Genomic DNA, 12208 nt, shown 5'->3' with positions numbered 1-12208 from the left:
TATTGACCAGCTGCACGCCTCGGCTCCTTACGGGTAGTCACTTATCGTAATGGAAATAATATAAACTATCCTATCTTATAAATCGCATCAAACGGCACATGGTGTGCAAATTTGATTAATATTGGTGGAGTGGTTTAGGGGACCATTGCGGACAACGTGGACGACACGTAATTTATATATATATTAAGTTTTGTAAAATATAAAAGCTGTGTGTCGTTAAATTGGAAGCAAAAAAAAGCAAAAAAAAAATGTGCTGGCTTGCTTGCTCTATAACATAAAAAAAGTCCTGAAAATATATATGGAAAAGAACTTAACTTTTACACGAAATTGCAATTAAATTTGTACCGCACCTTATATTACAGTTTATGAAAGAGGGTTTAATAGTTCTTGTGTGGTCTTATAGACCGTGGAGTGGTCGTACCTAGAGGTCAATTGCCTCTTACATTCTGACCTAGTGACATATCCTATAAGCTTAGAAATGCACTACTATATTTAACATTAAACAGTTTAAAAGCATTATGAGATGTGAAAATTATGTTTTATAACTAGACCTAGCTGACCCGGCTAACGCTGTTCTGCCTTGCTCAAATCATTTAGGGATATGAAAAATAGATGGTGGCTGATTGTCAGACCAACACGATAAGCACATTTCGTAAGAATCGGTCCAGCAGTTTCGGAGTATGGGAACGTACATTGTGACACGAGAATTTTATAAATTAGATGTTATATATTTGAAGGAAATTTGTAGCTTTTATAAGTTTTTAGGTACTCTCCATATGAGTTGATCTTTTAAATGCAAATTGTTTTGTCGCGTTCGGATTCTTTTTTGTTCTATTTAAATATGTGCAATGATAAGATGAGATTAAATATTATCGAGATTTCCGTTTTTTTTTTTTTATTTGGCGTATTTATAGTTAAGGCAATGCTGATTCACATGGGCATGATGACTTGGTGATAGAGGAGAGGAGAGAGATTGGAATTACGTAGAGTGAATACGAGAATTTAACTAAAGTCGATCGAATGGAAACTACGAAATATTGCATGGTCCAATTATATTATTTCTCATAATGATTGTACGTATAACTGTTACTACGTTACAATATCCGATTAATTTTTTATCTTACCTTCAATTTTTTTTTTTGCAAATTCCTTGGAACGAGCTTTTTAAAATGTAAGCCAAGTAAATGTGAAACAGACGTAGGGAATATAATGGGTATACTTTTTTAACACGCTTTTATATTATATAAGCTTCACCTTTATGTTTCTATGTAATCGTCTCCCTCAGACTCGATATTGACTCACTTTAAAGTGACAAATTAAATTTAAACTTTATACATTTATCAAGGATCAGTGACTATGATCATAACATGAGTTTATCCTGATCACGCCTGAAACGCCGAACCATCGATCAATGAATAATTATGTTACCTTATGTTTTTTAATTACTCATATTATATGACAAGCAAAGTGCAAATGCAAGTAAGACAATTAAGTAGATTATATCATTAAAGCGGCTTTTTATTATTATTCGAGTATAGATGTAGGAATATATGAAATAGATTTCTCTTATTTAAGCAATAAAATTGAGAAGAAATTAAACGAATACAAAAAATATACAAATATAAAATGACCTTAACACATTTAAGTATTTTACTTCATTGTTTAAGGATAAAATTTAGTAAAGGTTTCATTTTGTAAAATTTCAATTGAGAATGATGATGGTTTCTAGATGACATCAGGCTTACACGGGCACGGGCATCAGATCTCGCAGCCGGCCCACCACCTCGACTCGTCTGTGCTGCCAGCCAAGGAAAAAACTGTGCATGGCAAGGAAAAAACGTTTAAGGTACTTATCTAGCTGATGGAAATTAGCATTTGAGGGGACTGCATGAGCTGAAAGTGTGATTTATGAAGCCGGACAGATTATAAAGAGAGTCCGAAATGTATGACATAATATGCTTCAGCATATATGCCAATTCGACAGTGCCTTGAAAATTACTGTTGGAAATTTCACACCATAGAAAAAAATCACAATCTCTAAAAACAGTTCTTTCAACGATTAAAAAACATGATAATATAGGGGCAATCATTCTTATTTACTGTCAAATTATTCTTCAAGCAACATGGTTATTTAATAGATATTTATTTTTGTAGTACAGTCAATTGATTGATTGTATTACAAAAAAAATCTCATATTCTCGACCTATGGATGTTTGTTACTCTTTCACACCCATATTGGGTGTCATCATATCGTATCTGTATGAAATATGGTGTAGAGATAGATTATAGTCTGGATTAGCACATAGGCTCTTTATACTCGGGTACCTCGCGAGTACATGCGACTCTGCGTGTTACAGCTAGTGAATAAATAAATGTTTGAGTTTGAGTTGTTTTTGAATTACATAAACATACAGTAATATATAAATATCACAGTGCCATTACAACGCGCGTTTGCAGGTGGTGGTGGGCGGCGAGGTGGCGGTGATGAAGACGCCGGTGCTGGGCGCGCGACCCTACAACGCGCTCGCCATCATACACACGCAGCAGAGCAACACGTTCGACATGCTCAACTCGCTCACCACTAGTGTTGTGAGTACCGATCGCTGTACGATTTGTGTTGTGAGTACTGATCGCTGAGCGATTAGTGTTGTGAGTTCTGAAACGGCAAGAATATCTAATATCTCACTTAATAAATAAAAATATTTAATTATTCGACATTCAAATTCATGGTGTTAATGTCATATGCACGAAAAGAAAGCATCTTTTCATGCTTAAGTTTAGAGCACATTTAAAACTGTTACTAATTTTAGATCTGACTAACTTTGACTTGCCAGTCTCTAGGTATGTCTATGTAACAAAAATGTTACAAATTACAATGTCAAATTTGCCCCAAAATTTAAAATATATATAATTTAATCTATTTTTAAATTACCACTCCGGCAGATTGATGTCAAGTAGTTTTCTGTGCTTATCGATAATGAATTGTGTCATAACACTCTCCCCACCTTTTAGGTACTACCTACAAAATTATTGACATAAATTTAGCCACTATAAAGTGCCTTATGTATGGCATTACATACTGTACATATACCGCGGTCCGCTCCGGCATATGTGTATATGTGCCTATAGCACTCAGGGAAATCACTATATCGAACAGTGAAAACATTATTGAATTCGGTCCAGGACTTGCTGGGATAAGCGTATTAGTACATAAAATAAAAATATATAAGTACGTAAATAGATATTCATTTCTTCGATGCATAGACTAATTTATTTTAATTTTAACCATATTCCAAAAATGCATCTTATAACTTGATCTCTAATATACCTCACTACCCTGTTTCCAGGCGAGCCAACCAGTAGTGGGCGTGGGCGTGGGCGTGGCGGTGGGTGGGTACCGGCGCCGCAGCTCGGGACAAGGTGCGCTGTGCGACCCCGAGCTGGACGATAGCGGGAACAAGCTGGTGGCGCGGCTCGAGGACGACGCCTTCATCTCGGAGCAGGATCTGGTGAGAGCTCGTTGTTGTTGTGCTCTTTGTGACCGCGGAAGTGTGTGTGCGTGTGTGTGTCGGTATGATCATAGTATGTCGATGTGTCCGTATGGTCATAGTAATCAGACTTCATTCCTCTCCAAATGATCATGGCTGGTGGTAGCGCATACCATCAGGCGACCCACTAGCAAGCTGGATTTCAATTCAAATTTCCAAAATTGCAATTGAATTATTATAATGTGGATAAAAAATAGAAAAAATGTGACAAAATTGTGTCAAACATGACTGTTCTGTTGGATGTTTATTTTGATACATATGCACAGTGCTAATGTATGTGTTATTAAAGTGCTGATGATAATATGGGTTTAATTTTATTGATTATACAGTTTTTATTACATAGTAACATGCTAAGTTCTAGTGATGGTACAATTTTTCTAAAGCTAATAATTCCACTTTGAAAAAAACGTTTTACAAAAGACTAGCTGTGCCGCGTGGTTTCATCTATGTAGAACATGATGATATATAGCCCATAGTCTATCTCATTAAATTGACTGTTAAACACAAAAATATCAATTCGAACCAGTAGTTTCTGAGATAAGCGACTTCAAGAAAAGAAATGTTCAGCTTCATATTACTACCATAGATAAATATTTTTTAATATACAGGAAGAAAACATTCAAGAAAACACCGCCACCGAGAAAACGGACACGGAAGGAGCGGAGCAGTCGCAAAAACAACAGAACGGTGGGTGTTAATTGTTTTGTTGTTTCAGTTTATTTCAGTGCGATTTCAGTCTATTATCGGACAAGCAATATATAGCACGACATTTTTTTTTTTTATATTTATCCAATTATCATTTATTTGTTACAAAATAAAACATAGTGTGTTGTGTGTTGTTTATAAAGGAATAAAAATACCATGTTAAAACATCAAAATATAATAATTTCACAGCAAAATCATGTATCGGTTGAATGTGTATGACATAATTGCAGGCATTGTGTACGATCCTATTTACGAGTTGGACAAACTCGAAGATAAGGACAAGGAGAAGGCCGATAAGGAGGATGAGGAGGAGCCAATCGGTGTGTCGCCCTGTGGCAGGTGAGTGTACGCTCTAATGTATATAAATTACTTGTCACGTTGTTTGTCGTGATTGGACTCTGAAACTACTCGACCGATTTTAGTCAAAATTGCACTCCATGTGCAGTTTGGTCCAACATAAAAAAAATTAAGATTGTTTATATTATTTCTACAGTTGAGTGAAATACGTGTAGTTTAATAATAAATTATATTTCAATTAAAATTATTGCCTGTTCCAATCGAATCGGGACGTACAGCTAGTATTTTATGAGATTTTCTTAGCCTACTCTGCGTACTCTGAAATCTTATATTTACACGAAATTTTCGAGTATAAGTGTCATGGTGAATAAATCAATGAAGTACATGTGATAAGAACTTCCGCTGTGAGTACTCATAGTATTTATAATATTATGATGTACTATGATATGATAAAACATCGTAGTTTTTTTATAACATTTTTTTATCTACCACATCTGACAGCTGTTGTTTTGTAAATTTTTGATGTTAGTATACAGATAAATTAACAGATCAGTGTGTAAACCAACCAACCGAAATGCAAAAAAATGCGTTCTGCTTTGTAGCTGCTATTCGCACTATTGTCCATACTCCATACATTTTCTTAATAATGAATGACATACATACAACAACATCCATAGGTTCTTCAAATACGACAAGGAGGTGGGCCGCGGCTCGTTCAAGACAGTGTACCACGGCCTCGACACGCAGACCGGTGTCGCGGTCGCCTGGTGCGAGCTACTGGTATGTCCATCATTCATTACTGCTTCTGTCATGTGGATAGTTTTAGTGATTAAGTAAATTCTAGGTCGGGTCAATGTATATAATACTAGCTGTGACCCGCGGTTGAAACCGCGTAAGTTCGTATCCCGTAGAAATATCGGTATAAAAAGTGCCTATGTGTTATTTCAGTTGTCCAGCTAGCTACGAAGCAAAATAGTATTATTCACCAATAGATGTCAGGAAAAAAAACACGAATAAAACACGAATATGACATTATTTCAGTTGTCCAGCTTTCTACGAAGCAAAATAGTATTATTATTCACCAATAGATGTCAGGAAAAAAAAAACACGAATAAAACACGAATATGACATTTTCTAAAAAAAATTCCTAGCTAGATCGATTTATTGCCCCCGAAACCCCCTGTATACTAAATTTCATGAAAATCGTTGGAGCCGATTCCGAGATTCCAATTATATATATATATATATGTATATACAAGAATTGCTCGTTTAAAGGTATAAGATAATAGCGACTACGTAATATCTCTATTAAAAATAAGCCCTATTTTAAAGGTCTAAGCATACAGACACACAGACGGCTGAAAGCGACTTTGTTTTATACTATGTAGTGATAATATACTGAACATGTATATTAAACCAATTCAAATTACAGCACAAGAAGTTGTATTAGATATTTCCAATAATCCAGTTTATGGTCGCTATAAGGATACGTTTACTGTGCGAACATATATTTTAAATTATGCGTTCAATTTCAGGAGAAAAAGCTCAACAAAACCGAGCGCCTGCGCTTCCGCGAAGAGGCGGACATGCTGAAGAAGCTGCAACACCCGAACATCGTGCGTTTCTACAACTACTGGGAGGGAACCGTCGCCAAAAAGAAGAATATCGTGCTCATCACTGAGCTTATGGTCTCCGGCACACTAAAGACGTGAGTGTGAAGCATTTTACTTGAAAGTGGCTATATGATGTGAAAGTGTATTCTAATGCTTTAATGTATATGATTCACTGCAGTAAAAAATTAGAGTAATGCTAATGCTAATTTGATGAAGTGTGTTGAAAATATATTATGAGTGAAAATGATTATAAAATTATTTCTACACATTTATTTTAACGAATAAAAACAAAGCAATTGAACTGATTGCCCGTATACTTTTATATCATTTTTTAAGCAGCATAGTGATTCTATTGTGATTTTTTAATCGCATATTCTCATATCTGAGCGACGAAGGACACGCATGTGTGCGTGCGTCTTTCTATCTCCTGTAGTCCCCTTAACATTTATGAAACATTTTAAATATGTATCTTAATTGTGATTAAATGTATAATAATACGAGAATGTTTTTTTGGTTTATGGTGCTTTGAGTTTGGCTATAGAAATTCAATCCCATGATATTTTTTGACAGATATCTAAAGCGCTTCAAGCGATTCAACCCGAAGGTACTCAAGTCGTGGTGCCGCCAGATACTCAAGGGGCTGAATTTCCTGCACTCCCGAACACCGCCTATCATCCACAGGTGAGAATCGATTGTTGCTTACTCTGATATAAGTTATGTCGAAGGTAAACATTATTAGAGTATATGACAAACATTATATCCCGTAATATATACTATAATAATACTATATCTTTGTCTTTATCTCGCTGAAACCATTGAACCAGTTTAGATGAAATTTAGTACGGATATAGTTTGAGACCAGAAAGGAAAAAGTATAGGGCAAACCCTGGACTCTCAATTTCGCGCTGAAACGACGGCGAAGCCGCGGACGAAGTATAAGAAAAGACTATATAAATATTACAAGCTGTTCACCCTGGCTTTGCCCGTGGTACTTGTATAGCCTATGCCACTTGGTGAAGTTGCAGATATCTGATGATGGAAGAATTTTTGAAATGGATCAAGTGGTTCTTGCGTGAATACGTTACAAAAATACAAAAGTTTCCTCTTAATCTAATAATTAATTTAACGCATACGTTATATCCATTGTGTAACAGGGATCTGAAGTGCGACAATATATTCATAACGGGGACGACGGGCAGCGTGAAGATTGGAGACCTCGGCCTTGCTACGCTCAAGAACAGGAGTTTTGCCAAGTCCGTCATAGGTCAGTTGTTATGTATAAATATATAACTATATATTAACTTTCAGCCTACTCACTGCTACTTATCTTTCAATTAATTTGTTGTTTCAATATTTCAATTAACTTGTTACACGTTATCTATGTAATATAACATTTGGGAAATAACATAGGCTATTTTGAATTGGATGTTCCCTTCAATTCAAATATTAGGATCTTGAAAAATTATTATTAAGTTACTGCTTATTTTGGTGCCGTATTAATTTCAAAATAAATATTTACTATATAATATGTTATTTACCGAGTCGCAGGTTTTAAGGAGACACAGCCAAAAAAAAACTTCAGAGAAATTGGTATTTATTTATTTTTCTTCGTTGTATACAAAGTATATTTACATAATAAAAAAGGAACAAGAAATTTTGTATATAGCATTTCTTCCAGGCAACCGACTGGTAAAAGATAAATAAACAATAATAGCTTCCAAATTTTCTCTTCTCTTCTCCTTTCTTCGAAGTCGGTAGTAAATGCTTATGATAAACATAGCAAAAACTTGTCAGGCACACCGGAGTTCATGGCGCCGGAGATGTACGAGGAGCACTATGACGAGTCGGTGGACGTGTACGCGTTCGGCATGTGCATGCTGGAGATGGCCACCGGCGAGTACCCCTACAGCGAGTGCAGCGGGCCCGCGCAGATCTACAAGAAGGTGGTCTCGGTGAGTGGGGCATGGGGAGGGGGGGGTGGGGGGGGAGCAGACCATCTGCACCTTGCCGGTATACTTCTGCACTAGTTCCGTCCTTGGCCCGGTGACCTGGCCCTCCTCTAGAATAGTTTCCGACGAGCTTCGATTCAAAAGTGCTTCTATAAAAAGTCTAATTGAATAAATGTATGTTTGAGTTTCAATTTGAGATGCATTTGAAATAATATTAGTTTTGTACTCAATTGACTTGCGTTTAATCAAAAAATCACAGTGTTTCAATTGGCCTGGATATATATGTTGAGAAAAGATGCCATCTCCATCAGAAGTTACCGAATATAGAATCTTTCACAAAAAAAAAAAAAAACACATACACATACGCTCATATCCCTTGTTAATGCGGATACCACCAAGTGAAAAGTATTTGCCAATGTTTCAGTTTTCTCTCCGCTGACGGGTGAAATTTTTTCAGGGTGTAAAACCGCAGAGTCTAGAGAAGGTCACCATTCCGGAAGTGAGGGACATCATCGAACAGTGCATACGACCCAACAAAGCCGACAGGTGAGATTTTTGTTATTATTTATTTATTTTTTTATGACATAGCGCGCAACCGAGCTGGTGGTTCGGCTGATGGTGAACATTCGCAAAGGTAGTGCCTCTGCGAATGCGCTGCCAGCTTTTATGGGGTTAGGGATAAGGAAAGGATTGACGATCGGATTGAAGGTATGGACTGGAGCTCCCCCACTTACCGTACGAACCACAGTAGCACGCTACTACTTCACCGGTCTTTTGCTGGGGTGTGGTACTTCCCCGGTGCGAGCTGGAACGATTATTGATACAATCATTGATTATTATGTACACATATAAACAAACAGAATGTTAAACATATTGCACAAGTAAATGGCCTTATCGCTCAATTGCGATTTCATTGAATCCTGATGTTATTATATTGTCAAGAATTATTGAAAGTAAACATTTTTTCATGAATGTTATGTTTGTGCACATATTGAGTGACAATTATAGAGTTTCACAAAATATATACAATTTAGTACATATGAAAAATACCGCTGTTATACACGTATTATATGTACACTTGAGAAATTTTGAAAGAATAGAAACAATTTGATTTCGAGGCGGGATTTGAACCCGCGTCTTTTTGCCAAACCGTAGCAAAATTTATAAAAATAAAGCGTTTAAATTCTATAAAACTAAAAATTAAATAGTTATATTTACTTCTTTTTTTTTTAAATTCAAACCTGTGGGGTCTGCTTTTACACATATATACACATTCAATTGCACCTTATAAATCGCACGTATTCACATGTGTGTATCTCGTATGTATGTATGTAGGCCCAAAGTGAAAGACCTGCTGAACCACGAGTTCTTCGGCGAGGACATCGGGCTGCGGCTCGAGATCGTCGAGCGGGATCTTGTGACGTCGTCGGACATCACCAAGATACAGTTCCGGTTGAAAATCATCGATCCAAAGAAACGGTGAGTTGCACCAGTTGTTTGTAGTTGTACACTATGTGACACTAGATCGTAAGTGGTTAGTGGGCAGTGAAATTTAAAATTAAGAGACGAAAAACTTTAACAAAGTCGCAATATAGAAGTGGAAACGTATACATACCAAAAGTTTTTTTAATAACAAAAAGAAAATTCGGTACATATAAACCATTACTCTTGAATCAAACTATCTATTTAAAAAAACCCATCAAAATCCATTGTGTAGTTTTAAAGATGTAAGCGTAAAATGTGAGAAGCGACTCTGCTTTATGCTATGCACTGATGCGGATGTGTGTATGGTCGGATGGTGGCGCAGGTCGTACACGCACAAGGAGAACGAGGCGATCCAGTTCGAGTTCGACATGGAGAAGGACGACTGCGAGGAGCTCGCCAACGAGATGGCGAAGGCCGGCCTCATCATGGGCGAGGACGCGCGCATCGTGTTCAAGCTGCTCAAGTCGCAGCTCATCAGCCTCAAGCGGTATGTGTTCTTTTTAAAAGCTGTATGTATATGGATTTATACATGGTCCATTTACCATTTATAAAAACGAAACGGTCCATTTACCATTTCATAAAATTTACAATTTTTGTGTGTCTGTCCGTCTGTTTGTTTCCGGTTATTCTCTAGAACGGCTTGACAGATCATGACGGGAATTTCAATGGCAGATAGATGATGTAATGTAATCTTCTGTTGAGATTCTTGATATAAAACAGAAATATTAAGGAACGAACCAACGAATTGTAACAACTATTAATTTTCATATTTTTAAAGTTAATTAAGTTCCACAATCATTTAAATAATACACTTCAAATACAGTGAAAATCAAAAAAATCAAAGTAATTATATATAATTAATATCACATGCAGTCAAAGTAATATATACCACTAGAGATTCAACCCATAAAATAAATAAATATATTTTACATTTATTTAGCACTTTAATCGTTTTAATTGTTATTTTCTTTATCCACACTCTAAATAATCAAATGAATAAATCACTGGCGCCTATCAAAGTACGACTATAAGAAAATTAATGAGAACCACGTTGTATTATGACAGTAATAGATTAATTATTTATTAATAGCAATATCTGCATGTACAGATTATATCATGTTTATTCGATACAAAAATACTAGCGTTGCATTCGCGACGACGCAACGTATTGGCCATGAATATGTATTTCTAAATATGTACACACATATCGCACTGGCGGACGGTGTTATGCGAAAAGAAAACGTTTTTTTTTTAATTAGTATATTGTTATCAAATCGCTTTTAATAATTAGGTATTTCCCTTTTTAACAGTACGTAATACATTATTATAGATAATGATATAGTTTTTGTCCGTTTCATATAGAAATCGTATTGTCGTTTTGAGGCCATTTGATTACATATATAGTAATTATCCTACTAATATTATAAATGCGAAAGTTTTTAAGGATGTGTGTGTGTTTTTTACTCTTTCACACAAAAACCACTGAACCGATAGCAATGAAATTTGGTACATAGACAGCTGGACAACTGGAATAACATATAGGTAACTTTTATCCCGATATCCCTACGGGATACGGGCTTATGCAGGTGAAACCGCGGGGCGCAGCTAGTTATTATTAAGTGAGTATTAAAATTAGAAAATAATTACGACTGCCATGAACAAAACACAAAATTTCATAAAGACAACGCCATCAATTGATGAATTTTAAATAAATTAAATAAAAAGAATCGCTCATGACGCCCTCTCGCATAATGGAAACGATTTAAATACTTATTTCGACGCATCGATGCGCGCGATTAAACGCTATGACGATAATATTAGTGCATGAGCCGCGATGTGTAGACGCTCTCGTGTATGCGTACGTCAGTGTCTCATTTGTTTTTTTTTTTTTTTTGTACGTTGTTTACTCGTTACGTTACGGCACGGGGAAGCGAGCGGTGTACGTGTGCGTAGTGCGTAGGTGTGTAAGTGTGTAGTGTGTAGTGTGTGGTGTGAAAGTTGGTGTGTTGTGACGCGTTTCAGTTATGGTCGTGATGTAAGTGTTTAAGGTCTGTTCTCGGTGTGTGTAGGGTAAGATTTAGTAGGGTTCGAGTTCAATGAAGAAAAAAACATAGTATTTAGTTTTTTTTTTTAGGTGTTTTAGATGTGTCAAAAACCTTCAATGAATACGGTACAAGTGATGTGTGCTACATTTTGCTTTTGTTTATGAAGTTTTAAAAATTGAAATAATCGATATTTATAATTAGTTTTTTATGTTATCTTATATTGTTATTGTAGTGAAATATTTTTACATGAATACTAGGTGACCCTGCAAACGCTGTTCTGCCTTAAACTTATAATTTGGAGCCACGATCATCAGTGTTTTAGTGACTTTTTAATTAAAGGTTTTCCCAAGCTTCGCCTGTGGTACATATTATATAGCTTATAGAACTCGGCAATGATGTAGACATCCAACGGTGAATGAATTTTTAAAATCGGTCCAGTATTAACGGACATTAACGCTTGAACGCGTAAATAAACAAACGAACAAATAAACTTTTCAGCTTTTATATTACAAGTAAAGGTTACCAAGTGCCGTCGGAAGAAAATTATCCAATTATCTCCTTCTTTT

The 12208-nt window shown here is 36.0% G+C and overlaps 1 protein-coding gene across 7 annotated transcripts in view; it reads left to right on the top strand.

Annotated features, from left to right (window-relative positions):
- Positions 1–12208, top strand: part of LOC119837718 (serine/threonine-protein kinase WNK1-like) — a 32852-nt gene that overhangs the window by 10576 nt on the left and 10068 nt on the right. For all 7 annotated transcript variants that reach the window (XM_038363461.1, XM_038363459.1, XM_038363458.1 and 4 more), the window contains 13 exons: positions 1730–1846; positions 2458–2589; positions 3348–3509; positions 4157–4235; positions 4484–4592; positions 5228–5330; positions 6086–6258; positions 6734–6844; positions 7318–7427; positions 7958–8115; positions 8570–8658; positions 9448–9591; positions 9920–10084. In XM_038363461.1, the coding sequence (XP_038219389.1) occupies positions 1730–1846; positions 2458–2589; positions 3348–3509; positions 4157–4235; positions 4484–4592; positions 5228–5330; positions 6086–6258; positions 6734–6844; positions 7318–7427; positions 7958–8115; positions 8570–8658; positions 9448–9591; positions 9920–10084 (1652 nt within the window). The remainder of the gene's footprint in view (positions 1–1729; positions 1847–2457; positions 2590–3347; positions 3510–4156; positions 4236–4483; positions 4593–5227; positions 5331–6085; positions 6259–6733; positions 6845–7317; positions 7428–7957; positions 8116–8569; positions 8659–9447; positions 9592–9919; positions 10085–12208) is intronic.

This window comes from Zerene cesonia, chromosome 28 (assembly GCF_012273895.1).
Source record: "Zerene cesonia ecotype Mississippi chromosome 28, Zerene_cesonia_1.1, whole genome shotgun sequence".
Lineage (NCBI taxonomy): Eukaryota > Metazoa > Arthropoda > Insecta > Lepidoptera > Pieridae > Zerene > Zerene cesonia.
Note: the sequence above shows the minus strand (reverse complement) of the source record. Positions and strands in the feature narration are given on the sequence as shown.